Source organism: Chelonoidis abingdonii, chromosome 7 (genome assembly GCF_003597395.2).
Source record: "Chelonoidis abingdonii isolate Lonesome George chromosome 7, CheloAbing_2.0, whole genome shotgun sequence".
Classification (NCBI taxonomy): Eukaryota; Metazoa; Chordata; order Testudines; family Testudinidae; genus Chelonoidis; species Chelonoidis abingdonii.
This window is the reverse complement of record NC_133775.1, coordinates 53,833,628-53,861,189: the sequence shown is the minus strand read 5'-3', so window position 1 is coordinate 53,861,189 and position 27,562 is coordinate 53,833,628. Positions and strand designations below refer to the sequence as shown.

At 41.7% G+C, this 27,562-nt stretch overlaps 1 protein-coding gene across 1 annotated transcript in view; it reads left to right on the top strand.

The window, feature by feature from the left end:
* Positions 1 to 27,562, top strand: part of HMCN1 (hemicentin 1) — a 342,169-nt gene that overhangs the window by 173,155 nt on the left and 141,452 nt on the right. The window contains exons 16-30 of the mRNA XM_032783448.2: positions 561 to 755; positions 1,611 to 1,709; positions 4,079 to 4,206; positions 6,512 to 6,656; positions 8,146 to 8,258; positions 10,614 to 10,773; positions 11,361 to 11,535; positions 15,330 to 15,457; positions 18,333 to 18,605; positions 19,878 to 19,973; positions 20,456 to 20,650; positions 22,914 to 23,044; positions 23,950 to 24,097; positions 24,634 to 24,760; positions 25,767 to 25,921. Of these exons, the coding sequence (XP_032639339.1) occupies positions 561 to 755; positions 1,611 to 1,709; positions 4,079 to 4,206; positions 6,512 to 6,656; positions 8,146 to 8,258; positions 10,614 to 10,773; positions 11,361 to 11,535; positions 15,330 to 15,457; positions 18,333 to 18,605; positions 19,878 to 19,973; positions 20,456 to 20,650; positions 22,914 to 23,044; positions 23,950 to 24,097; positions 24,634 to 24,760; positions 25,767 to 25,921 (2,268 nt within the window). The remainder of the gene's footprint in view (positions 1 to 560; positions 756 to 1,610; positions 1,710 to 4,078; positions 4,207 to 6,511; positions 6,657 to 8,145; positions 8,259 to 10,613; positions 10,774 to 11,360; positions 11,536 to 15,329; positions 15,458 to 18,332; positions 18,606 to 19,877; positions 19,974 to 20,455; positions 20,651 to 22,913; positions 23,045 to 23,949; positions 24,098 to 24,633; positions 24,761 to 25,766; positions 25,922 to 27,562) is intronic.

Here is a 27,562-nt window from a genome sequence, read left to right as displayed (position 1 = left end):
CCCCCTCCCTTTTTTTTTAAAGCAGTGCAAGCATGAAGATGTGCACATGCCACACTGACCTGAATAACCACACAACATTATTGTCACTCTTGTCCTTCCTATCCTCTTTCCCCAACTCTTTTTGGTCTGACAGTGACACTGACTTGTTGCATCATGTTGAATATTGGCCCTAGTTCTGTAAATTACTCTGTGGAGGCAGATCTTTGTGTCCATATGGAGTCCTGCTTTTGTCAGAGAGGCTCTTTGCTAGTGTAGAGATCATCTCATGCAGTGTAACTTACGCGGCCAAGGTCTTAGTCTGTTAGATCATTTGCACAGAATTGGGTATATTCTTATTTCAGTGAGGTGCCTAGAATATTGTTGAGTACCCCCAAAATAAATAAACGATGATGCAAGACTGCAGTTGCAAGGTTTTGCTAAATTTAAAACCTGCTGTTTGGATATTACATGCTGTATGATGGGACATATAATTGAAATTGTAGTTTAACCTAAACTGCAAAGGGAATATTAATGCCATGTTACTTCTCTGTTTTATGTTCTGTGTACTCCATCTCTCCCAGCTCTCCCAGTTTTCACACAGGAACCTAGTGATGAATCTGTGGATATTGGATCAAACGTGACACTGCCTTGCTATGTTCAGGGTTACCCAAAACCAAAGGTTAAATGGAGACGGTTGGATGGCGCGCCTCTTTTCTCCAGACCCTTTGCAGTTAGTTCCATCAGTCAGCTCAGAACGGGTGCCCTCTCTATTAACAGTAGGTAGACAAAAATCTATGAAGACAAGATCATAAAATATATACTGTAAAAAATGTATTTATCAAAGTTACTGTAATACTTTAGTATTTATTTTGCCTTTAACAATGTCAGTTTTTAGTACAGACTATATCCATTTGACATCAAAATTCCACTGGCATTCTGGCGGTAGGGCTGAATGCACTTCAGTTACCATTTGAATCTCTTTGGATCTGAGTGAGAATAATGTCAGTGCCGTAGAAGTACAGTGTTTGGGGTAAGATTAAAATTTGGGTCCTGGCCAATTGTTGACACTAAAGATTCCATGGAATCTTTGCAAGAGAAGAGAATGTTAACTCCATTGTTTGTGCCAAGTCCTAGTTTGGGTAGCTATTGTACATTCTGCCTGTCTAATTTCTTCTTGCAGCTTCAGTTGGCTATTGTATTCTTCACCTTTTGTTCTAAACAATTGTGTGGTATTGCTCTGCGTTGTTAAACAGCTGCCTTGTTCCCTCCCAGACAGCTATATTCTTAGATGGGTGAAGTGATTCCAGTAGGTAGTGTTGGTAAATTGCATTAAAATCCTTTGGGATGAAAAGCAGTATATATAAAAGGTTGCAATGCAAATATATTTCACTTTTAATATAATTGTACTTGACCATTCCTTGTCACTGGCCACAATGGAGAGAAGCAATGTCCATATAAGAGAACTTGAAGAAAAATAATGCATTATGTGTATATAATATAATGCAGCCAGTGACAAGGAATGGCCAAGTAAAATTATATTAAAAGTGAAATATTTTTGCATTGCAACTTTTTAGTGCAAAACAGTTTAAGATAATGCAATCTTGTCCTTTTTTAATTTAATTTGTTTTTAGATTTGTGGGTCAGCGATGAGGGAACTTACATCTGTGAAGCTGAAAACCAATTTGGAAAGATCCAGTCACAGCCAGCCACAATAACAGTAACAGGACTGGGTAAGGCGGGTTAACATCTCAATCTAACCTAGCAAAAGGATTGACTGATAGAAGTTCTATAGCTGTAATATATCTGATCACTCTTTCTTTGGATATGAGCCCAAACCAAATACTTTCAATTTAAACACCCCCAAATTCTGATGGTATTTGAAATCTGATCCTGGAATTGAATCTGAACTTAGCAAATGCTCCCTCTTTTTATAGTGGTCTGAACAAAAATCCTGAACGTGAATACTTCTGAACTTTGGGGTGTGGGAAATCCAGACTTGAATTTGGTGCCTTGAACCCATGTCTGATTTTCATCTATTGCCAATAATTTTATTTTTATATAAGAAGTAATTAATACAAAAGTTAATTTCTTCTGTGTCCAAAATAGAATAATCGTTTTTTTAATTAGAAGAACTAACTGTATATTATGAATACAATTTTCTTTAAAATTAGAAATAGTAAGCCTAATTCTGTGCTGATTTACATCCAGTGCAGACCCTTGAGTTCATTAGGGCTGCACAGGGAGTAAGCCAGTGCAGAATCTGGACCTTAGTGAGAACTATTCCTGTCCAAGAGTCTAATTTATTTTCATACAAGACGTTTTGGGCCTGTTCCTTGTTGGGTTCCTTCTCCCAAAACTCCCCTTAGCTTAAATAAGAGCAGGATTAGGCCCTTGTTTATGCCCTGATAGCCTGAAGCTTCTATACTGAGTTCAACATCTTAAGGGACCCTAGGTAGGATTATCAAAAGTGATTGAACTGGCCCACCACTTTTCCCATTGAAGGCAATGGTAAAACTGCCATTAACTTTAATGTGAGCAGAGCTTTTGAAAATCCCACCCAAAACTTGTAACCTGGTCTACAAATCTTAATGCGTATTTTTATGCACATACTCATTTGACAGAATTTGTACAAGAAAATAGGATATGTACTTGCAAATCAGATGTGTGTGTATATATACGTAGTTATACTAACTGAAATAGGAATGGAACATGGAACAGTGTAAACCAAAGTCATTGAGTTTTGCACATTAGAACATTTTTTTTAATCTTTTGACTTGCTGCAAGACTTGAATTAGTTCCAACTATACTTAATTAAATGGATCTTCAAAAAGGTATTTATCCTTAATTTTGTTTTATCCTCCTCCTGTTAGAAAAGTTTGTTAAATGCAGACAAATCTTCATCATGAAAACATTTTGTGATGGGGAGTGGGAGAGGTTTCCTGCCATAACTTATCTTAAAAACTGAAGGTAGCAGGGAGAGTGCTCAAGGCAGTTCTTGATAAAATTGGAGTATAAGAGATCTCTATGTTTTAAGAAGACAGTGAATATATAGTTTGTACAAGAGTTATCTTCAAGTAACTGGTTTTATTGTAGAGAGTGGGAAATGAAAATAATTAGATACAATGCTGTGAAATGTGTGCGTTTGTAGGAGGAAGTGAATGGGGATCCATTTATGCATTCAGTAAAGTGTTTTTTATCTTGGACCACATGTCAGGAATCTTCACATTCATAGCAAGCAGCATTTTATAAATGTTCTGTTTAATCTCCGCTATTTCAAGATCATTTTAAAAAGCAAACAAACAAGTGAAGCTGTTTATGAACTGGTAAGCAAGATTTGGCTTGAGATTTGGCTGCCACCCCAGAGCCTGTTGAGTAAGCAAAATTCATGTTAGATGTTTATTGGCATCCAGAACTTTCTGCCAGGCTGTTGACCTTTCCCATGAGACCTAATAGCTTGTGCTCAGAAGGGAAGTCACCTCTTGGTCATGGCTCTTGTGAACCTACCTATTTCTATTCCTAGAAATTCTGCTACCACCAAAAAATGAAAAAAATATTTTGACTTTACATCAATAGAATTTGAGTGTACAGGAAATGCAGGGTCAAGCCCAAAGGGAATACTGTTTTTATAGTTTTGAATGGACAATCTCTGACCTATGTTGACTGGCTGTTTGCTCCAACCCCTGCACTCATTGTCTCTTCACTTGAGCTTCACGTCACACCTGCCTCTCATGCTTTCCTCCTCCTTCTCTTCTCTCTTGTCCTATGTCCCCATTGTCCTCATACCTTCATTGTCCCCCATCCCTTCCCTTGTCTTTAAATTTAGCTAGTTGTCTCTTGACTGACCCCCAAAATATATCTTGTCACTAACATGACATTTGCCAGCTATCACTTTGTTCACTCTGCCTTTCCTCTACCCTTTGTCTGTCCTGTATATTTAAATTATAAAGTCTTCTGTGTTTTCACCGTAACTAGTGCAATGGGGCCCCATTCTTGCTTGGTCCTTGGGCGCTATTGTAAATCATAATGATAGTAAGGAGCATGTCATTTTCTGGAAGAACATAGAAATGCGTAAATATCTTTTTTTTTTTTTTAATTCAAGTTGCGCCTCTAATTGGAATGAGCCCAGCAGTAGCCAATGTAATTGAAGGACAGCAGCTTACTTTGCCTTGTGTACTGCTGGCTGGAAACCCAATTCCAGGGCGGAAATGGATTAAAAATGATATGGTGGTAAGAGACTCTTTTTTAATTTTTATGTATAGTCTTGCAGTTTCATTTTCCTTGAGGGAGAAAAATATACATTTAATATTTTAAGGCATGATATAAACTTAGCACAGTGTAATATAGCTACTGTTCTTAAGCAATTATTTTTTTTGTTTGGGAGAAGAAAGGTTGTAAATAAAAGATTGCAGCAAATAATTGATATTTCATCACTGAAGGAAGTGATCACATGAGAGTTCCATGTAAGAAATATATCTGTCAACGTTAAGGTTTGCTAGCCTGAGATTCCAGCTGATAGGAACAGAAATTACGATCCATAAAGGGGAAATCCAGGTGGAGACTCATCAGTCAATCATGTGAGAAACAGGCCTCTGGGTTCATTCCCTGATTCCAGGTCAAGCTTTCCAGCTGGGATAGTTCCTTCTGCCCTTTTGGGTATTCTCCCCAGAGGACATGGCTGGGCCTGCATTTTGCCCACACGAGTTTTTCCCTCAGCCGTCACTTCTTCCACAGCGTCCTGTCTTGGACCTTGTTCCCCTCCCTGAGGCTCTTGTAATTCCTGGGGGCGGAGCAAGAAGAGCCCCTTGGGGGGCACTTTCACGTTGGCTAGCCTTCATCTCTAGTTGTCTCAGACTCCTGTCCCATTTGGTTTCCTCTTGGCATCCCTGGTAGGCTGTCAGCAGCCATGTAGTTTTCCATTAAGCTGACCACTTCAGCCAAGGTCTCCAGTTGGTGCTTCAGGACCCATCCTCGTCCCTCGATGGGGAGTTTTGGATGAATTTCCCCACCAGAATGAGTTCAGCAACCTGCTCCCCCATCCAGGTTTCCAGTTTTAGCCAGCACCAGCAATGCACCTGCAATCTCTAGGCCACCATGTGGGGCTGAATGCCAAAGAATGCTTCTCTTCCCGAAAGCAATGATGGTTCATCTCCTCTGAGGTATCAAAGTAATGAAGGATGGTTGCCTTGACTCTGGGGTAGTCCTGGACGGTTGTAAGGTCGAGCCCCCAGTTGGCAGCCAGGGTGGATCTGGTCAGACAAAGGGCCAACAAGATGCCAGAGCCCATGGCAGTGATACTGCTACCAGAACAAAGGTGGTAAGGAATGTCTCCAGGTTGTCACCATTTTTGTAAGCTTCACTGCCATTGGTGTGGCCAGCAGGGTGGGTTCCCTGTTGGTGAATCCCATGAAGACAGGAAAAAGGACAGTATTTGTTGCACTAGGCATTACTGCTGCTTCTGTGGTTGTACTGCTAGGTCTCTAATTGTTGCTGCTATTGAACATCTGTGGTTGCTCTTGGAAGGCCAGCTGCTGCTGTTGCTATCACTTCCGGTTTTCCATAGCCAACTTTGATAATCTATTCAGATCCGTATTATTTTTAAACAAAGTCCTTTCTCCTTATACCAGAGCCGTCCAACATACCCATATTCTCCTCCAGTTGTCATGAATCTGTCATGGTAGCACGTCCCCTTCAGGCTTGATGGGGAGTACATGAGTCCAATTACTCCGTCTTACCCCAGTGGGTGCTATGGGGCATCTTTTTAGCAGGCTGGTACTCACCTTCCAGCCAGAGCCTCTCAATTGTCTCATCTACTCTCTGTGTCCACCTAACAGCCTCTAGTTAGCAAAAGGGGTTAAGCAAAAGAAAGGCAAAGAAAAAACTCCCTCCAGGATATGGGATATGAACAGCTCCCTCCAGGATATGGGCCTCTCTTTCTTCAGAGGGGTCCTGGGAGAATCAATGTCTACCTCAGTGTTCAGTGGGCTCCAGTGCCAGCCTCAGTTCTTCTCCACTTCAACTCAAGAGGTCTTGCACCCTCGTTCTGCAAGGGCAGTGACTCTGTAGGCTGTATGTCCTCTCTCCAGGGCTGCTGATGCTTAACAGTCTGTTCCCTTCTCATGGTTGTGCCCATCCAGGTCGAGTTCCCTCTTTTTACCTCTCCAGTCCTGGCACAATTTGCAAATGTGAAAGGCCACTCCAGCCCAAACCAGCTCCTTGACCCCTTCCATGCTAGTGAGCCTGGTCACAAGCATCCATTAGCATTAACTGGAAAGCATGTTATGTATGTGTACTATGTCACAGAGTAAATACTCTTTTTCTGACTCCAGCACTAAAAGGTGCCTTATCTGATGTTACTGAAATCCTATTCAAAATATATTTCATGTGACAAGTGAAGGAATGTTCTTTTGTATTAACACGACTTTGAGAAAAAGGCCCAAGTTATTACACCAAAGCCACTAGTATCTGAGATACTTAGGGCTATAATACAATTGTGTGTTTTCCATAGTTAAAACGTACTTTCCTCTTTCTCTAGTTGGTTCCAAATCCCTACGTTAGTGTTCGCAGTGATGGGAGTCTGCACCTTGAAAAAGTTCGGCTACAGGATGGAGGGGAATATACTTGCATGGCAAGTAATGTAGCTGGGACAAACAACAAAACTACCACCGTCAGTGTATTTGGTAAGGGAAATGGTGGTATCAGGGCTTCCATTTGTTTTCAAAATAAGGTTGCACTTTTTGGAAGTAGTAGCTTGTGGAGAAAACTTTTTTTAATTTAAAATTACAATAATACTTCAAATTTACTGGGCACAATGGAATTACAATGTGGAGTAATGCAATGCAGTTAAATGATCAAGCCTGCCCTTTTTAAAAAAGAGGACAAAGAAGACTTTTGACATCCATAAAAATCTTCCTATTTAATTGTCTACAAGTGATGGGTTTTGCAGACTCCCTTACTTTGTTAACAAAACAGACACACAAGTGGGAGTTTATTGGAGTACTATGCCAAGTGCTGTCTAAGAGGTTACATAACTATTAAAAGAGAGCACAACTCATGAGAATACAGTGCTTAAAAATAAATCATTTGGCAAAGATGCATTTTTAATACCATGAAAAATGGAAGTTTCTCACTCGTGGTGAAATGAATGTTTGCTCTGTAGTGACCCAGTAGTGTATGGTCTGAAATTCTTACATGTTAAATTAATCAAGGGAGACATACTTTAAATTTCACTGAGAATGCTGGAACATCCTTTTCAGTCCAAAATTGAGCACTGTACATGTTGTTATTTGCCAATGCTTTGCAACTGTTTTGAGTTTGATAAACTCTCTCTTGTGAGCAGCTTTTGGGGAAGATTTTTCAGATCTTGGGAACATGAGGTGGGGTGAAAAAGTTGGTGTGTGTTGTTAAAGAGTCTAGGATATAAGTCTAGGATAGTGTAGGAATATGAAGCCTTTTGTTTCTGTCACTAAATAGGAATAAGGCGAGTTTGATAGTGAACTGAAGTCTTTATTATCTCTTATCTGTTTGGAGTCTGTGGGAACTGATTTGCAGTTCTCAGTCAAGTTGCTGCGAAAGTCAGTACATTCCTTACAGAAACCTTTACTAGCATTTTTAACAACTAAAGATTGAATGAGCATGGAGAGTGACCTACCTCTTGGCCTTGGGCCTGGAGTAGTCTGTCCTAGAGAAGTTCGCCATTGATGGCAGTAGGTTCATCAGCAGATAAGCTGCATCCATTTTCACAGCAAGTGCAGACGAGAACAAATCATACCCTGCACCATTTCAGAAAATCTTGCTTAAAACCTTTTTGGAGGATGTCCTAACCATGGCTTTCTGAAATGGTGCTGAACATAGTCTGTCATGTTTTACACATGTTGTGAAATTATATACACCCAAACTAGTATTTAACTTGCTAATGACACTCATTGTCAGCAACAGGTAATTTTTGTACTATAGAGCACATCTTAGGGGCGGTAGTGCCAAGTCTGTGTTGAGTCATTGAGGGCAGAGTGAAATTTCCCAACTCCCTATTCTAATAGGAATTTTCAAGGCCCACTTTATGTAGATTGAGTCTTCTTTGCTGAATAGCAGTTGATTGGGTACAGAATACAGTGTGATAATTATACCATGGTTTAAAATATGTATCTGTGTGTATGTATATATTTTTAGTTCTACCTATCATTCAGCATGGACAGCAGATATTCAGTACAATTGAAGGAATCCCAGTAACATTACCGTGCAAAGCAAGTGGAATTCCTAAGCCATCCATCGTGTGGTCCAAGGTAACTTCTAAACTTTGAGCTGTTTAAGTTAAAAGACGAACTGAACACATGATTTAGCTATAACAGGAGCTATGTACAATGAAGGCGGCCAAAAATCTCTATCCTTTATTCATATCTGCTTCTGTTTTTCCATGCAGTACTCTCTGGCTGTGATACATTCAGCTTCCACACTTTGAAAAGCTAGTACGACTTTATTGGTTATCTCTGGATCCTTTTTTTTTCTTGTTAAGTCTTGGAAAAGGTTAATATAATTGTTGTGGTTTGAAAAATTAGGGATGGGAAAACTGCCATAGACTGAGAGTTCAGATTCATTTTTGAGGCTTATTTAAAGTGAATTTCTCTTCTGAAAAGTGAGTATGTAATAATGGCTTCTTCAGGGCACATTATGTAACTGATTGGAACTCAGTAAACAATTCTGTTCGTTGTACTCAAGAAGGAATAGAGTCCAGTTCAGTCTCTCTCAGCTATGTTGGCTTTACAAGGCTAATAGGAGTAAAAAGCAATAAAAGCTTATTTTTGTCATTAAAGTTATTAAATATGATTCTTGATGCACATAGAGAGCAGACCCTTTGAGTAAGAAGGTACCTTTTTAATCTTATTTCAGATTAGAATGACAATTTAAGACATGGTAGAAGTCTCCAAAACTCTTGAGTGTCCAGAATTAGGATGCAAAGCTCGCAAGGTTTTCTGTTATGATTCCCTGCACTTGCACTCATATTGCTTGCTGGAAAGAGAAGCAGAGAGTGACCCCAGAAACAGTGTAGAACATTATTCAGATGTTTCAGAACTTCTGGTCATTCCTAATATGGGTGACATTTGGGTCAGAGTTCTTATGGTATCCAAGTTATTTTGTTTTCATCTCTGTAATAATCATTGGGCCTGCTTTCTACCCTCAGTTACTATTCTGTTGACTTCTGTAGGATTGCCTGGAGGTTATATTGCTGTTATTAAGGGCAGAATTTGGCCTAGTGAATTATATTAAAGATGTGGGTATTACATATTCCTCAACATAAAGTTTAAAGCAGCAGTGTTGAATTGAAGTCTGTTGTCCCAAATGAAGTACTCAGATCCTTAGTTATATACAGTGAGCCAAATTCTCTTCTCAATTATGCTGGTATTATCCAGTCAACTTTAATGACATGTGAAACTAAAAATTTGGCTGAAAATCTGTATAAAGGAGACATATATCTGCATAAATGAGTATATGTAGATAGTTAATATAAATATGTGTAAGGCATATAAGAATATGTACCACTGTAGGTTACATAAAGTTATTGTGCATTACAAGTAGCTTCCTGAGTGCTTTCTTAGCCTTGTGTCAGAAGTCCGGCTCTTAAGGGAGCCTTACACCTGGAACATATTTCGGGGGATGAGTTTAATTATTCAACCGTTTGAGATGCAATTTGAGGTATACCTATCAATGACAGTTTTCAGAATGGGGGGGAAGCAGCAGTGGATTGGACTAGATCAGGGGTGGGCAATCTACAGTCTGTGGGCCGAATCCGGCCCATCAGGGCTTTCAATCTTGGTTGTGGAATTGCTAGCCCCATGGCACAGCGAGGCTAAGGCAGGCTCCTTGTCTGCCCTGGCCCCGCGCTGCTCCCAGAAGTGGTCGGCACCATGTCCCTGCAGCCCTTGGGGAGGGATGGGTGGGCAGAAGCCTACGTGCGCTGCCGTCACGTGCATGCATTGCCCCCTGCAGCTCCCATTGGCCAGGAATGGGGAACAGAGGTCAATGGAAGCTTTGGGGATGGTACCCACAGGCGAGGGCAGCATGTGGCAGAGCTGCCTGCCCCACCCCAACTCCCAGGAGCCACTGCCAGACATGCTGTCCACTTCTGGGAGCGGCGCGGGGTCAGGGCAGACAGAGGGCGTGCCTTAGCCCTGCTGCGCACTGCTGCCACCCCAGAGCCTCTTGAGGTAAGCGGCACTGGGCCAGAGCCTGCATCCCCGCACTCTTCCTGCACCCCACACCCTAACTCCCTGCCCTGAGCCCCCTTCTGCACTCCGCACCCCTCCTGCACCCCAACCCCTTATCTTGAGCCCCTTCCTGCACACCGTACCCCCTCCCACACTCCAACCCCATGCCCCAGCCCTGCATTCATGGCCCTGCATACAATTTTCCAACCCAGATATGGCCCTCGGGCCAAAAAGTTTGTCCACCCCTGGACTAGATGAACTGTTCTGAGCTACTTTTAGCCCTAACAAGTTTGATACTTCTAATAATTTAAATGTTTCTGTTAGGCTTCATTTTGTCTCTGGAAGCATTGATTTCTATTTGATCAAGCACTTGTACGTTGCTATTTTGTCTGAGAAAATTCATAGGGTTTTTATTATTATTTTTATTTTGCACAGAAAGGAGAGCTGATTTCTCCCAGGAATATGAAATTTTCTGCTGGGTCTGATGGAAGTTTGTATGTAGTTTCACCAGGAGGAGAGGAGACCGGGGAGTATATGTGCACAGCAACAAATGCGGCTGGTTATGCAACACGGAAAGTCCAACTAACTGTTTATGGTAAGTATAAGTTAAAATCAAACGTATTTAGCCTCCAGCAAGCTATTTTCAACTTCAAAATGCACTCAGTTGGAAAATCTGAAGTGAAACTCAGGTTTACCAACCTTCCCATTAACCAATATCTAATTGTGGTCCCCAGGGTTGCATGGTAGTGAGATTAAAGGGATTATGCTCCAAGAAGTACGGTTCCTTTAAAGCAGTCTAGTTTGTACAGTTGTCTGGCATTCACTTCTTTGAGCTCTTTGACTGGGGACCTCTGGCCTAATTCTGATTTTATATATACTGGGGTAAACTGGCAGAAACTCTACAAAAGTTAATGGAATTATACCTTGTTGGAGAGAAGAGTGAAGCCTCTAGAGTGCTCCTTTTGATGCTTTCTGACCATCTCCCACTATCATCTGAAACCCGTTTTACCTGAAGGTTTGGACTATGCTCCAGGATAGTTGGATAAATAAGTTTGGATTTTGTATGCTGAATATGATGTAGGATAGTCTAATCTGAAAAGTTTAATTTACACCCCATTATTTTATCGTACACGTGAAAATAGACATATTTATTTCATTTTATTAAAATGTTTTTTATTTTAGTGAAACCCAGAGTGTCCAGGCCTGGAGACCAGCAAGAAGGTACATATGACAAACCTATAGAGATTTCAATGACTGCAGGGGAAGATGTCACGCTTCCATGTGAGGTGAAGAGTTTGCCGCCACCCATGATTACCTGGGCCAAAGAAATGCAGCTTATCTCTCCATTCTCTCCAAGGTAACAAAATGTCATAGAAACAAAACAAAATGCAATTTTCTTCTAAGGTCTCAGGTTTTTGGAAGTTTTTATTTTTTTAACTGCCTGTTCTATTCTGATGAGTGTGTAAGGCATTGGAAAATCTATACTTCTGTGTCAGCTGGTTTTGAAATTCTCATTCCCAAACTCAGCACATTATTCACCTTTTTGAACTGATTTTTTTAGGCTTTTGTGCTGTTGGCATTTTACAGTTTTTTCCCAGGCTCTCAGATTCTGCTCTTGGTTCCTCCAGTGTAAAACCAGAATTAGTTTATTGTGGTCACTGGACTAACTCTGCATTGACACTGGGAGGGGACAGGGTGAGGGCGCTGGGATGAGGAGGGGGAGAAGTGAGAACAAAATCTGTCTCTTAAATTCTACAGGCCTGTTAAAATCCCACCATGGTCTTTGTTGGTCTCCATATTCTGTACAATACTGTGTTGTTTTGTCTAGCATATTTCTTACAACATGCATCACAAAACACTTCATAGATGTAAATAAACCAATTTGAAAGAGAGCTTTTAATCCTTGTGGCTGTCTTTTAAAGCTCTGAACATTACTAAAGCCATATTTCAGTCATGGTACATACCATGCTCCAATATGCATTTATAAGAAAAAACAAGCATTAGAAGTCAGCACAATGTTTCACTCTTTAGGAGGCCAAGTCCAAATAGCCTTCTTTACACAGACACCTCATTATTATCATTCAATATTTATTTTATGGTGGCACCCAGAACTGATTATCTGTGCTTGATCTTAAATCTTAAAGTTCCATTTTCTTTTATGGTTATATGTTTACTCGTTGAGTTATGGGGAGAATTGTCTGTATTATATGAAATATGAATTCGTAATAGAATATGAATGACCTTTAATGTTTAAAACTGGTTGCAGGCGTCTATTTAGTGCCATTGTATCTTGGATTCAGAAACTCTCCAGCTGCTTTTAAAAATGTGAAAACATTATTAGTTTAGGGCTTATGAAAAGTGTTGAACTGACTTCTCTGGAGACTGAAGTTCTTTGTCTGCCCATCAGTTACAGCATGGGCAGCAGTGGTACAAGCTTTCCTCAGGATGCCCTGTTAAGGTACTTCAGTCTTTATGTGCAGAGACCATCTTTAGGGGTGAGATGGTTTATTCCCCAAGTTAATTCTGGGCCAGATTGTGCCCCCACTCTTCTGGTGTTGTACAAGATTGGGGAGGGCCGAAGGAGGCATTTTCTCCCAGTGTATCCCCAGCTAAGGGGTAGGCACAGTTTCAGTTCCCCTGAGTAGAGGGCCAGCTAACACCATCAGGGCCCCAACCCACCTGAAAAAGGGCATGGACCTGTCCCCACCACACCAGCAAGCAGAGCTGGCCAGACATAGTGGAGAGCATGCTGTGCCCTTTTAGAACCTCCCAGAGATTGCCACGCAGTGGGATGAAGTCTCAGCCCCTCATATGGGCCAGTGCCTTAGGGTGCATATACACTGTAGGATTCTTTCAGTGGCATGTAGTATCCATCCACACACAGCCCCCCTAGTACGGATATAAATAATAACATAGATGGGGAGGCATGGAGTAACCCAGTAAAGACATGGCTGAAAGGTGTGAGTATGTACCTGGGATACATATCCTACATGTTCTTTTCTGGCCCAAAGCATGCCTCCTGTCTATGCTGCTGTTTTTAGCAGTGTAGTGATCTGCTACTAGAGTCTTTCCCTTCACAGGAAAAGGCTCCAGCAGCAGGGAAAGGGTCTGGCAGCTCCCCTCTGCTGGAGACCACCTCCTCCACAGGCAAATGTTTGAACAGCAGAGAAGCTCCCTGCTGCTGGTTCCCTTCTCCACAGCAAGGAAGGGCTGTTAGCTCCCCCCTGCTGGATCTCTTCCCTGCCACAGGGAAAGGTTCTGGCAGTGGAGAAAGGCTGAGGCAGGGCGGTGGGTCAGCCTTTCCCTGCAGCCTCCCCTCTGCCACAGCATCTCCTGTTGCTGCAGTGAAAGGCTCTGGCAGTGGGGAGCAGCTGAAGCCTTTCACCTCTGTCTCCCCTCTGTCAGAGCCTTTCACTGATACATGTAGCTACACACTGCAGTGTCAACAGGGTGTGCTTTTCACTGTGGCATGTAGTTGCACCTATGCTGCACACTGTAGACGTGGTCTTAGTGACAAAGTCTGGCCCTCAGATTTTGCCCTTTCTCCTGAGACTGCAACAGTTAGCAATTCCAGTTGTGCTGGTGGTTTTTGTAATGAGTGCTCTTGCGTATGGGGAGCGAATTTATTTGTAAATTTTTGTATAGTTGCTGTAGCACCTCACACACATTCATTTTTGTTCATGTCACCCCTTTGAAGTAAGGAAGTATTACTATCCTCATTCTACTTTGAGGCACAGAGAAGTTAAGTTACTTGTTCATGTCACTGAACCAGATGTGCAAAATGGAACCCAGCCTTCCTGAGTCTCTGATTAATGCTTTAATCACAAGGCCATCCTTATTCCCTAGATGAAGTGGACTTCACCAAATGGGCTAAATGTGAGCAATAGGTTAATAGCAAGTTTCTGTTGCTGCTGATTTGAGTTGACCTTGAGCCTGTGACTTAGGTGAAAGGGTTCCATATCTTATTACCAGTCCCATGAATCACACATTCCTCAAAAAGTTTGTTTCCAGTAGAAAAAGGACAGGATTTAAGAAGTCCCATGAGTAGAATCATAGAATCAAAAGGTTGGAAGGGACCTCACGAGGTCATCTAGTCCAACCCCCTGCTAAAGGCAGGACCATTTTCCCTAAATAATCCCAGCCAGGGTGCGGTCTAGCCGGACTTTAAATAGCTCTAAAGATGGAGATTCTATCACCTCCCTAGGTAACCCATTCCAATACTTCACCACTCTCCTAGTCAGAAAGTTTTTTCTAATATCCAGCCTCGACTTCCGCAGCTGCAACTTCAAACCATTGCTCCTTGTTCTGTCCTCCGTCACCACTGAGAACAGCCTAGCTCCCTCCTCCTTGGAGCATCCCTTCAAGTAGTTGAAGGTTGCTATCAAATCCCCCCTTAGTCTTCTCTTCTGCAGGCTAAATAAGCCCAGTTCCTTCAGTCTCCTGGAACACCTGGAACACCTACAGTTTGTCCTGTGGATCCTGCCATGTTTCAGATGATTTGCTTTGTATTCTGAATTTATTGATTCAGTAATGAGTTAGGAAAAATTTAGGAATGATAAATCACAATTATAGTTACATAAAAACCTGCTCAACGACACTAAATGTCATGCTAAACAGGATATTTTAGTTCATGGCAGAGCCGTCCCTACCCATACCAAAGTACGGAGCTGCGTAGGCACCAGGAAATTTTGGGCACCAAACTTCCTGGTACCCTGTGCAGCTGCGTGCTGCTCCAGCCCCTGCCTCAGCCCCTGCCCCACCTCTTCCCCATGGCCCCCGCCCCTGCTCTGCCCCCGCGCCGCCTCTTCCTGCTCCTGCTTCACCCCAGCCTTGCCTCCACTCCACCCCTTCCCCAAAGCCCCCATCCCTGCTCTGCTCTCACCCCACTTCTTCCCACCCCTGCACCACCCCAGCCTCATCCCCACAGTGGGGTCTGCACTCACCGGCAGCAGGAACTGTGCTGCCGGTGAGTGATGGGTGATGGTTCCCCCCTACCCCCAAGCCAGCCCCACACTCCCCCCATGGAGGTCTGGGGCCCCAGAATAGCTAGGGATGGCCCTGGTTCATGGTATTTATTAGTAATGTCTAAGTAAAGCTCCTCCTTCTCTCAATAAATATTTATACAGTTATACATGTTTCCTATTTTTCCAGACACACTTTCCTTCCCTCAGGGTCAATGAAGATCACTGAGACACGAGTTTCAGACGCCGGAATGTATATCTGCGTGGCCACAAATATTGCTGGGAACGTGACTCAGTCAGTAAAGCTAAACGTACATGGTGAGTTATTTAATTACAAGAGTAATCCCTTCTGGAGGTTCTGCTAAGGAAGAAACTGGAATTTTAGTGCCTAAACTTTTTCATAGTGTGAACCACCTCTCATAGGCATCTCCCTGTCTCATTTAATATCACATGGACCACACCCTCCTCCCATTTGCTATCACATAACGTACTTCCTTCTCTTCTCTTAATGTGATTTAGGAAATGGAAATCTGAAGGAAATATAGCACCATATGATCAGTCTGCCCTCCTTGAACCACCAGAGCTTTATGCGCTGAGAACTACTATTCTAATGCAAAGTCGCCAGAATGTCCACAAATATTTACAAAACTTTCATTAATATTTACCAATCCAGGGGGCATACAGAATCTACTTGCCTGCCTTTTCTCATGGTTGTATAATATAGTGGAAAAACTAATGATATTTCAGTTGGGCTTCAAAAAAAATTGCACAGATTCCATTACAAGGTTGAGATACTGGTAAGTATTATAATGGCACTCCTTTGGGCCACTGGTGAGGGACCGTCTGCTGCTTCAGACTCCCCTGGGGAGCCCAAAGCTGCAGACCATCACTGGTGGCCCGGACTGTGGGCGGACCTGCCGTGACCCGGGGAGAGGTGTCCTGACCCCAGCCCGGACCTGCCATGGATGGGAAAGAGGTGCCCCAACTCAGCCCTGGCCCGGACCTGCCACAGACGGGGAAGAGGTGCCTATTCCATAGCTCCAGCCCTGGAGCTGCTGCGGTGGGGAGAGGTGCCTCTCTCCACCAGACCAGGTGCTGCAGTGAGGTGCTACTCTAGCCCCGGGGCAGCCTTCACCTCAAACTCCTCATCCCCAGTTTGCATCCCCAGCTGGAGCCCTCACCCTCTGCATCTTAGCCCCCTGCCGCAGCTCCCTCCTGCACCCCAAACCCCTCATCCCTTGCCCCACCCCAGAGCCCTCATCCCCTCCTGCACCCCAATCCTCTGCCTCAGCCCTGAGCCCCTCATCTTCAGCCCCACCCCAGAGCCCGCACCCCCAGCCGGAGTCCTCACGCCCCTGCACTCTAACCTTCTGCCTCAGCCCTGAGCCACTTCCCACACTCCGAACCCCTCGGTCCCACCCCTGCCACATGAATTTTGTTATGTGCACCAAAATGGAGGTGATGTGTCACACATCACCTCCATGTTGGTGCACATAACAAAATTCATTCCGCACATGTGTGGGAAAAATTAGAGGGAACATTGGTGAGTTGTGCCTCTCTGTTTTAGAAAGCAGCCTGCTTTGTCTTTCTCTGGTTTGGGGTTCATGTGTGCTACTGTTCTGAATTCAAAGAAATAAAGTAGTAGTATGTTGCTACCTTCCAGCATGAGTGTATACATTTATTATCTAAGTTCTCTCTTTTTATCTAACTTCTCTGCCATGAACGTAACTGTTAATTGTTTCAGAGATTCCTTATGTATAGGGCTGCAGTTTGTCATGGTGGTGAAAAGGTCATGGATACCATGGCTTCTCTGTCCACAGCTTCCATGTAGGAAGGCTCTAGGTGGGTTGCTCACTGGCCAATGTGGAGAGCAGGCCCAGGGAAGAGGTGGGGGTCAGAGAGTGAACCTGCCTCACACTCATCACGCAGCCTCAATCCACGTCATGATAGGGCCGTGACCAGGCCAAACTTGAGTGAATGGTATTTCAGCAGAGAGGCAGCAGGCGCTGTGACCCAGTGTGCCAAGGCACAATGCCTGGAGTGGGGAGCCAGGCCCAACCCCTGGGATCCAGGAGCCATGGCTGCCCATGCCCTAGATGAGTGTGGACAGGCTTGCTCTCAATACCTAGCCCCAGCCCTGCTGGACACAGGAGCTGCTACTGCCCAGTGTGGACTCACTCTCAACCCCAGACCCAGCTCCATGGGACACAGGAGTTGCCACTTACCTGTCCTGTAGGTGTGTGTGAGGCAGGCTCCCTCTCAATCCCCGAGCCCAGCCCCAAGGATCACAGGAGTTACCACTGCCTGTGCTTGGGATGAATGCAGGGTGGGGTCTCTCTTGAAGCCACTCTCTTCCCCAGGGCCTCTCCTCCTCACCAGGCTGGGATTAGGGTTGTAGTACTGGAGCAGAAGGTAATGCTGGAGGTGTGTGGTGCCCGCCTCTGTGGGATGAGGAGGAGGAGGCAGCGGCGGCGCAGGAGCAGGAGGGCACTGGCCTGCTGTGATTTTGGAGAGACATAGTTGAATTTTATTTGTCGTCGGCCTTTTTTATCAAATATCCAGGAACAATCACTAAACCCGTGACTGTTACTACATTTAGTGTGGCTGCTCTGTGATTTTTTTATTAAAAATGTCCATGACAAACTACATCTCTGCTTTTACCTTGAGTGATTCCTATAAAGAAAAGCATTGGGGCAAGGCAGTTGTGATGTTGATTTATACCATGCTTTTATTCTTTGCGACCAGCAAAAATCTATTCCAGCCACATTTTATCTTCCTGTCTGAATTTAACCTAGAAACATACATAGCTGGGATTAAGAGGAAGGAAGTTAGAATGTTAAAGAGCAAATGTAATTGACTTTATCTTAAAACATTTGAATTGTTTTGTACTATGGGCAGCCACTCCCCAGGAGCTCTTTAAAATGTGCTTGGAAGAATGAAAGTACAATACTTCTTTGGAAATAATGTTTTAGGATTTTAAATGTAGAATCTCAATGACTTAAGCAATGGCGTACTGTAAATATTGTCTGCAGGAACATTCAGTTCTGATTGCTTGGTGTTACTTAGGGACATTAAATTGCATTGGGCAAGGGAAAGGTATTTTCTAAAAGGATAATACTGACCATATTTCCTTCATGAATAGTCTGCCAGATCTTCTTTTTCTCATTACCACTGATGTATTTGTCTTGCCTAGTTCCTCCAAAGATACAACGTGGGCCTCGAGTTATGAAAGTACAAGCTGGTCACAGAGTTGACATACCGTGCAATGCTCAAGGGATCCCTCCCCCAACAGTCACCTGGTTCAAAGGCAGAAATATCATGCTAATAGATGGAGGACAATATATCAGCAATCCGGATGGAACACTGAGCATCAGCAAAATCCAGATTTCAGACTCTGGAATCTACAAGTGTGTTGCTAGTAACATAGCTGGCAGTGATGAATTGGAGATAACGATACAAGTTCAAGGTATTTATAACATGGCCTGAGTCTTTGACTTACAGCTGTGATCAAGTGTAGCTTTATTTTAATATATGATATACCTTGTGTTATGGGGGAAGATAAACTGTTGCACTTTCAGAGAGGTAGAGGATCTTCAGAGGATCTTTGATTCCACTGACCTATAACCGATCCTACTTAGGAGACACCACTATTGACACTGCTGCCTGACCCAATATCAAAATCTACAGACATTTCAAATGCTGTAATATCATCTGATTGTTTTGAGCAGAGGAAGGCACAAAGAAACATTAGGTAGTTTGCAAAAATATGAAACAAAACAAAACTTTTTGAATTTTGTGGTTGGTTGATATTACAAGGGGGATCAAATCAGCCTGAACTATGGTGAGGCTTCCTCTGCTTCATAATAAACAACACACCAGCAAGACTGCATTAGAATCCTGGCTCTATTGCTCCAAAACCACAAACCTCTGTCACTTGAGCTAAAAGAACAGGTCTGTTAGTTCCACATGTAGGAGGACTCTTGTTCTTTTTAAAATGCAAACAGCCAACAGTGGGCAACATGTTCGCACAAATATAATGTCTGAGTCTTCCCTCACTTACTTGCTTTACATGTATACACTTCCTTTGACCTCAGTGGGAGGACTTCTCATTTATAGTGGTCTTAAAGCCTATATTCTGAGCATTAATACTGCTTTGGATTTGGCCCATAATTCCTATTTAAAACAGTGAAACTGGATTGGGTTCGCAATGATCTACAGTAAAAAAATGTTAATAACTTTGCTCAGTTATGAACTATTTTCTTGAGATACACTGAGCACGTGAATTTTCAAGGAGATGCAGGACAAAGTCAGAATGGGTAGGATGGTGTCTTTGAGCTGCAGGAAGACAAACAAACATTAAGAGAAGAATCAAAATTTCAAAGCAGGATAATTCTTTTAATGATCTGTAGCTCAAAAACAGTTTGTCCAATTTCCATCAAATTTTGCAGAAACATCCTCTGCCTTCAGAGTAAACATAGCAATTGTCAGAGCAAACCAATTTGGACTAGATTCTGAAATCCTAATTCACACAGAGTCATAGTTTACTGTTTAAGTATCCCAGTGAAATAAATGGGACTGCTGGAATACTACTCCTACTGAGTGTGTGTAAGGGTATGAGAATCAGGCCATTTGAGAATCGGAAGGAAGAAAGAGGTGTAAATTGCCTGTGTACCTGGTATGTTTTGACATTTGAGAGGAGAGACTAAGATTATTTACTCTGTTTCTGCTTTTCTTTTAGAACCTCCTACAGTAGATGATCTTAATCCTCCTTACAACACTCCATTTCAAGAAAGAGTTGCAAATCAACGTGTTGCATTTCCATGTCCAGCAAAAGGTGTGCAACACTGTAACCATTGTGGCTGATAACTGTATTTTTTCTCTTAGGCACTCATAGTTGCAATGCATCTTGGTATTTTCTGGAAAGGTAAAAACATATAGTCCTTCTTAAAAACAACATCTCACTGGAATATTAAAAAAACCCTTAACAGTAAGAAAAAGGGCCATTGATACTAAGTAATTTAACTGATTAGGTAGTATATTTTTGTAGGACAATGACAGTGCAAGGGTTCTTCACATTGCCCAATGGTTGGAATGGCAGGGACTACCCCTAAGCATGAAGGAGGGTTCAGTCCCCAAGCCTTTTTAGCCAGTTGTGCCAGTTCAAACTGCAGTGTGTTTTGTGATTTACGGAAGCTGTAGCAAAGATTTTTCTTACTGTATATTTTTCTTCTATGCACTGCTCTAAAGTAATATCAATCCTTTCTTTTTCAAATTAAGCAAGAAGTCTCTTGAACTTCTATAAATTTCTCTCATTAGGCACCCCAAAACCTGTCATCAAATGGTTACGTAATGGCAGGGAGCTGACTGGCAATGAGCCGGGCATTTCAATTTTGGAGGATGGGACACTGCTTATCATTGCTTCAGTTACACCGTACGACAATGGAGAATACATCTGCCTAGCAGTGAATGAAGCAGGAAGCACAGAAAGAAAATACAATCTGAAGGTTCATGGTAAATAACTATAGCTCTTAAGGGGTAATTTTCAAAAGGGCAGTTTCTCCTTTGTTTTTGTAATTGCGCACACAAAATGCATGTCTGCATTTTTGTAGTTGTGGGAGCAAATTGAGTATTTGTACCTGTAGCTACCTGACTGATTGTGAGTTCTGTTTACTTATGCTTGATGCAGAAACCAATCTCTGTTTTGCATAAATAACCAAATGATTATTATAGACAACCGTAAATTTACATGACACTTGGAAAACATGTAAAAGACCAGGTGTTTGCTCCCAGAGAGCTTATAGAATAAGTGCTAGATATGCCCCTCTATTAATGCAGGCGAGGGGAGTCATTGCTTGAAGAACTTAGCATAGAATGGAGAAGCAGCCGCTCGATGACATTCTCCTCTCCCCACTCCATAAAGCTCCTACGACACCACCTGGTAGGGGATCTATTACAGCATATATCAGGAGTCAGTGGACCCTCATAGCAGCTACTATGTGTAGTTCCATTCTAATCTGGTTTATTTCCAATAGGAAATTCCCACAGGAATTAACACAGCCCCAAGCTGTGTTAACTCCCTTTCTATGTCTTCTACTCTATTTAGCAGGGGGAGATAGGGCACAAGCATGTGCAGAGAACCTATGGTTACATCACTCCCTCAGTATCATTCTTTCAGAAGAGCACCATAGGCAGCTCTGTTTCCAGTGCAGTTACCATGGGATCCATTAGGATGTTGCCTACTTTCCCTATAGACCATAGGCTCTGTGGGGTTCCAGGCTGCTCCTTGATATTTTCAAGGCAGCAATGTGAAGTTCCACCCACACACTCATGAGACATTACACCTTGGTCCAATTCTCCTTTGGGACAGTGATTCTACAAGCAGTTATACCACCTGCATCCTTATAACCTCATCCTCTCTGAGTTACCCACACTGGAATATGTGTGGACATATGGACCATCACTCCAAGAAGAAAGGGAAATGACTTACCTTTTTGCAACTGGAAATGTTCAGTATGTATGGTCGCCATCTATATTCCACTACTCATCCTTCTTCCCCTCTGCTTTGGATCATGTCTGATTATTTGATCTGTACTGCAACTTAAACCGTTGGCAGAGATTACGAGGAGAATAAGGGCTACTACAGAGCAATAGACATTACTTGGAAGAATATTCCAGTCTCAGGCATATGGAGCACATGCATACCCACAGTGGAATACAGATAGGGACCATAAATCTCAAAGAACTTTGGTTACAAAGTAGGTAACTTCCCTTTATGCCTATACAGGACAGGAGCAGGCATCATGCCTCCAACTGCATTTGTAGAGAGAGTGATCACTAGTGGCCATTGTTACACCTCTGGAAAAGGTGTAGCGTATACTTCCTCCAGTGCAGCTCTGCATTCACAAGTCAGTGTGCATTGTAAGGGACCAGAATCATGGCGATTCTCCTACCCCTTGGAGACAGGCCCCTTCTGGGATACTGAGCGCTTCCAGTATTGTTAGTGGGACTCCCTCATTCCCGAGAGCATTTAGGAGGAAGGGTTTCCTTACATTCTTTCCCACAGTGCATCTGTGCTGGGTCAACCATAATTATTATTAGCAATGTGTCAAATTAAAATAAAGGATTATACTTAAACCAATAGGAAGAAGGAAACTAAGTGACAAGGGTTCTATTCAAGTTTGTATCCTGTCTGGCAAGTGTCAGCCTGATGAAAGTGCCAAAGTAAGATCTTAGTTAGAGAGCCTCACACCTGGCTAACTTACACATTCTCTTCTTCTTAAAATAATACTGGGACTTCTTTATAAAAAAGATCCCTTCCTCTTACAATGAAATCATTTTTTTTCCCCAAAGAAAATATTCATCCTCAGAGAAGGGTCACACTAAATGGAACTGCATTTGGAATGTTGCAATTCATTGAAATGATTTAGGACTTACATTGTATTTAGCTGTATCTGAGTTCACGGTACACAGCTTCCACTGTAATCTACCTTTGATAACTTGTACAGTGAGACAGCTTTTAACCTAACACAGTTTGATATGAGGTATTAACCCTTTTACTCCAACACATGTTTGATGACACAGACATTAACAGACACTTGACTATAGCATACAGCTATTACACATGCATTAATAAATACCAGCTATAAAGAAAAACCTGACATGATGAAAATAATGTGCAGAACTTTAAGACAGTATGTTGGTTTTGCTTTTTTACATGTTTATGTCCATGGCATTTTTGATTAAATAAATCTTTGCTTAACATAATTTATTATAGTCCCTCCTGAAATTCAAGATCAAGAAAAGGTGACAAATGCATCTGTAGTGGTTAATCAGCCTGTGAATCTCTTCTGTGAAGTGTCAGGCAACCCCTTTCCCATCATCACATGGTATAAAGAGGATGTCCAGGTATGCAATTAAGTGAAATGACTGCAAATGTACAAAAGCCAATTCCAGCAGATTTCACGTTAGCTTTCTAAAGCCTTTTTGGTGAGTGCTTGAGAAGAGAGCTCATCTAAATAAAATAAAATGTATTTATTTACTTAGGGTATGTCTATACTAGTAGCGCTTTACTAGTATAGGAATACCATTATATTCTATTGGAAAAGATTTGTAGCAGTGTAGTTAAACCACCGTTTACAAGTGAAACAAGCTATACTGGTAAAAGCACAATTTTGCCAATATAACTTGCATCTGTTCCAACCCAATTATGTTGGTCAGGGATCATACCTTCTGCCAGCTGAAATTTGTAGTATTGACCTTGCCTGAGATTTAAGCAATATTAAAAACATGCATACACAAAGCACTGGGCATCTTTGTAACTAATTAAATACATGGTCACATAAATCACAATGATGACCACTGAATTGCGTACAGGTAATAAATTAACTCACCCATTCATTAAATCAAAGCAATAGCAAACACCTTTCAAGTCTTCTCCAAAAAGTAGCCTCAGTCTCCCCCCAAACCTTGTCATCTATATTTTAGATCTCAAAACACTTTACAAAGAAGGAAAAGTATGTTAACCCCTGCAGCAAAGAGACTAAAAAGGAGATTTGATTATCATACAACTGCAAATTATAATATTGCCATACAGTTATCTGCCCATTATTATATAACTACCTACAGGTTATCCTTGATAACTTATATTGTTCTTTGAAGGTATTATGGTTGTGATAGAGAAGGGACATTAAGTGGATAGATTATTGTTCAAGAAAAACTACTACCTTCTTTTCAAAATCCAGCTGCAGTGTTTGGCTGATCTAACTGGACCACATAATGCTGATCTCTTTGATTTTTTTTTTTTTTTTAAGGTTGCGGAAAGCAGTACTCTCCAGATTTTGCACAATGGGAAGATACTGAAGCTCCTTAAGGTTGCTGCTGCTGATGGTGGACAGTATTCATGCAAAGCAACTAACATAGCAGGGAGTTCTGAGAAGCTATTTAATGTAGATGTGCTAGGTTAGTACTGTGCTCTTTAAAGTTGGTAATCTGAAAAAATGGTATTTGGGACTTAAAGTGATTACATTGCAGGGTTTTTTTGGTCATGTTAAATACAGGATATAGTATCTCTCCACACAATAACATCTTATATTTTTGAACTTTGTCATCTTTTTGGTACCATACACAAAATGGTGCTTTCCATCTCAGAATTCTGATATAAGATATTTTATCTTAGTGTCCTGTGCATACTTTACTAACGGAACACAGATGACAGGCTAGAAAGATTTTCTTGTGCCATGTAGTCAGTTCCCCAGCACTTGTGCAGAATTGCTTTCTGTGTGAAGGATCATAGGGTCAATAGAAAGGTGTTATAGAACAGCCGCTTCAGCATTCACTTTCACAATTAAGGTTGAAGCTTTGCTACATATACTGATTACGTGGTCATCCTGAACTCATGGCCTCCATGATTTAATCTGTTCAGTTAGTGCCATTGTCAGCAAGTCTTCCACATGTTAGCCATGTTTAGTTCTCATTGTAACATTTCTTTTTCCAAGTTCCACCAAGCATAAAAGGTGCTGACACGCCAGGGGAAGTTTCAGTCACCCTCAACCAAGAGACCAGTCTGGAGTGCAAAGTCAAAGGCTCCCCTTTTCCTGTCATTCATTGGTTCAAAGATGGCAAGTACGTACCCCCTCTTTGTCTGTGGCAAGGATGTTATGATGGGGGAGAAAGGAGATAGATGCATTCTAGTATCAAATGCTGTTTATGACTAATCAGTCAGTGGTATGCCATTGTAATCAGTTAAGACTCGTGCACTGTTATATGTTGAGGTTGTGTGGTTAAGTATATCATTTTGCTGTTTCATTGCGAAATGCTAATTTGTAAGTAATGTGGCACGTGCAGTATATATTTATGGTAGGTAAAACCATACAGCACACAAACCAAGACAAACACACAACCACTTCTTTGAGGTCATTCCATAGAGATTATTTTAATGTTGTTCAAAGTGCAGTCACTTCTTTGCTAAAATGGCTATTTTTTTTTGTTTGGTGGTGGTGGATTGTACCCATGAGCAAATTGTTAAACATTTTTCCAGATAGTGCCCTGTATTGCTGTGTATGAACAGAGTTGAGATTTTATAACTTTAGACTGCATGACTCAGTTCTTCAGCTCTTCTTTCAGGAAAGCCCATTTAAGAGAGGAATTTTGGCAGTGCAAGTGTTAGCTGAAAAACAAAAATGGTACTATAAATAGGCTGAAAAAATAGCATTAACATGTCACAGTGTAGTTCTTTGCCAACAAAACCAGCTATCCTGATGTGACAATTGCTTGCTATTCTTTGGTGTATAGACCTCAGAGCCTTTATCTACTAAACAGAGACATTTTGTCATTACTAAGGGAGTCATTATGGTCTAATAATTAGAGAAAGAGACTGGGAATCAGGAGATCTTAGTCTATGGCTGGCTCTGCCACTGACATACTGTGTGACCTTGGTCAAAACTTAAGTATTTTGTGCCTTGGTTTCATCTGTAAAATGGGAATAATAATAATGATCATTAACTACCATTGGTTAGCAATTTTAGCTCTTTCTTTACTACTGTTCGAAGGATTTTAAAAAAACTATTTTAACACATACTTGTGGGGATAGGAAGTACAGTGCCAGGAAATGAAATAAACTTTTCTCCAGGCCCCTTTTTTTGGGAGATCCTAATATCGACCTTCTGGACAAAGGACAAGTTCTGCGCATAAAGAGTGCTCGAAGACTCGACAAAGGACGCTATCAGTGCAGTGTGACCAATGCTGCTGGCAAACAAGTCAAGGATGTCAAGCTGATCGTCCATGGTAAATTAAAAAAATTCTCTGGGATTAGGCATTCTTCTGTTTTGTCCAATAAAATAGCTTTCTGTTTTTCAGGGAAACAATATGCAGATTAAGGCACTGATCCTGCAAAGAACTGTGTATATGCTTAATTTTACATTTATCTGTCCTTCCATTGACCTCCATGGGACTCCCTAGATGTGTGAAGTTAAGCATGTGCATAAATCTTTGCAGGAATGGGACCTAAACCAGCTTTGGGTATATTTTCTTGGGTTTTTTAGCTATTGAAAATATTTTGGAGCAGTTTCATAGACCTGTAGTCCCTGAGTTCTTTATAAAAATTAATATCCACTGAAATGTTATCATCTAGTTAGTCTCATTTTGTTGATTTTTTTTTGTTTGTTAATACAGCAAGGGCCTGACTTTCCTCAATTTATGCCAGTGTAGATCAGAAGTAAAAGATCACTAAAGCCAGTGGAATTACACCAGTGTAAAATTGGTCTGGGAAGAAAATCTGGCGGCGAATGTCTTAGAATATACGCCATTCCAAAAGAGTTAGATCTGTAGATTTAGAGGATTAGGTCATCAGTTATCATAGTTTGGTGTAACTCTATTGATTTCCTGAAAATATGTTAATTTATGCCAGCTGAGGATCTGGCCCAGAGGAGCTAACTATATTAACATTTAATTATTGTTGAGTATTGATTCATTTATATAGCACAGTTGCCTGGTGCTTTACAAACAGAGTAAGGCATCTTCCTTGCAACATAATAAGGACAAGCCAAGCAAAGACAATTCAAGCTATTCGGTGGGATATGTTTAGGTAAAGGCAGTTATTGGTGGCAAGAACAGGGTTAGAAAGATGCCTGGGAGGAATGGGTTTGAAGGGTGAACTCACGTGCCTGGCAGATAAGAAAAGGAAGGAGAGCCTTCCATTTGGAATGGGCAGCATCAGTGAAGGTCCAGTCAAGCCTGCAAGCTGGGAGGAGTATAAGGGGAAATGAGAGCAGAGAGATAGTTGGGGGGAAGACTCTGTTGGGCTTGAAAAAAAGTGAGTTATAGAAGGTTAAATTTGACATTGTAAAAGGTAAGAAGACAGTGATCTGCTAGCAAAAAAGTTGGGGATATCACTAGCGACCCTGAGTGGGGTGGTTTCAGTGGAATGGAAAAAAAGCAAGACAGGCTGGAGGGGAATGAGGAGAGAGCTTGAGCAAAAATCTAAGTAATGTGAGCAGATTCAGTCTTCAAAAACAAAGAGAGGAGATAAATTGGACAGTAGTTAAAGAGCCAAGGGGGATATGCCATTAATGTCAAAGAGTACGGCCCATGGTATATAGACGAATGCTCAGAGAGGGAGAGGGGAATCTGGGCATAATTTCCTATTAGATCTTAGTTTTCTTTGCTCTTTAGTCCTCTTGGGTTTTTTTTTTTTTTAAATGACATTTCCCACATGCTCAGGAGAATTCAAACTCTTGATGTAGCTTCAATAACTTTCATTATTAAAATATTGGAATTGAAGAGATACATAAAGTGAAATTCATGAGAAGGATTTTCCCCTTGAGACCTGAAATACGGAAAAACTGAGAATTCTAACAGCTGGATGACAGCCAGGATTATAAATGCTGAGTGACTGCATTTGGTATTTAGTTATTGTCACCTTTATCT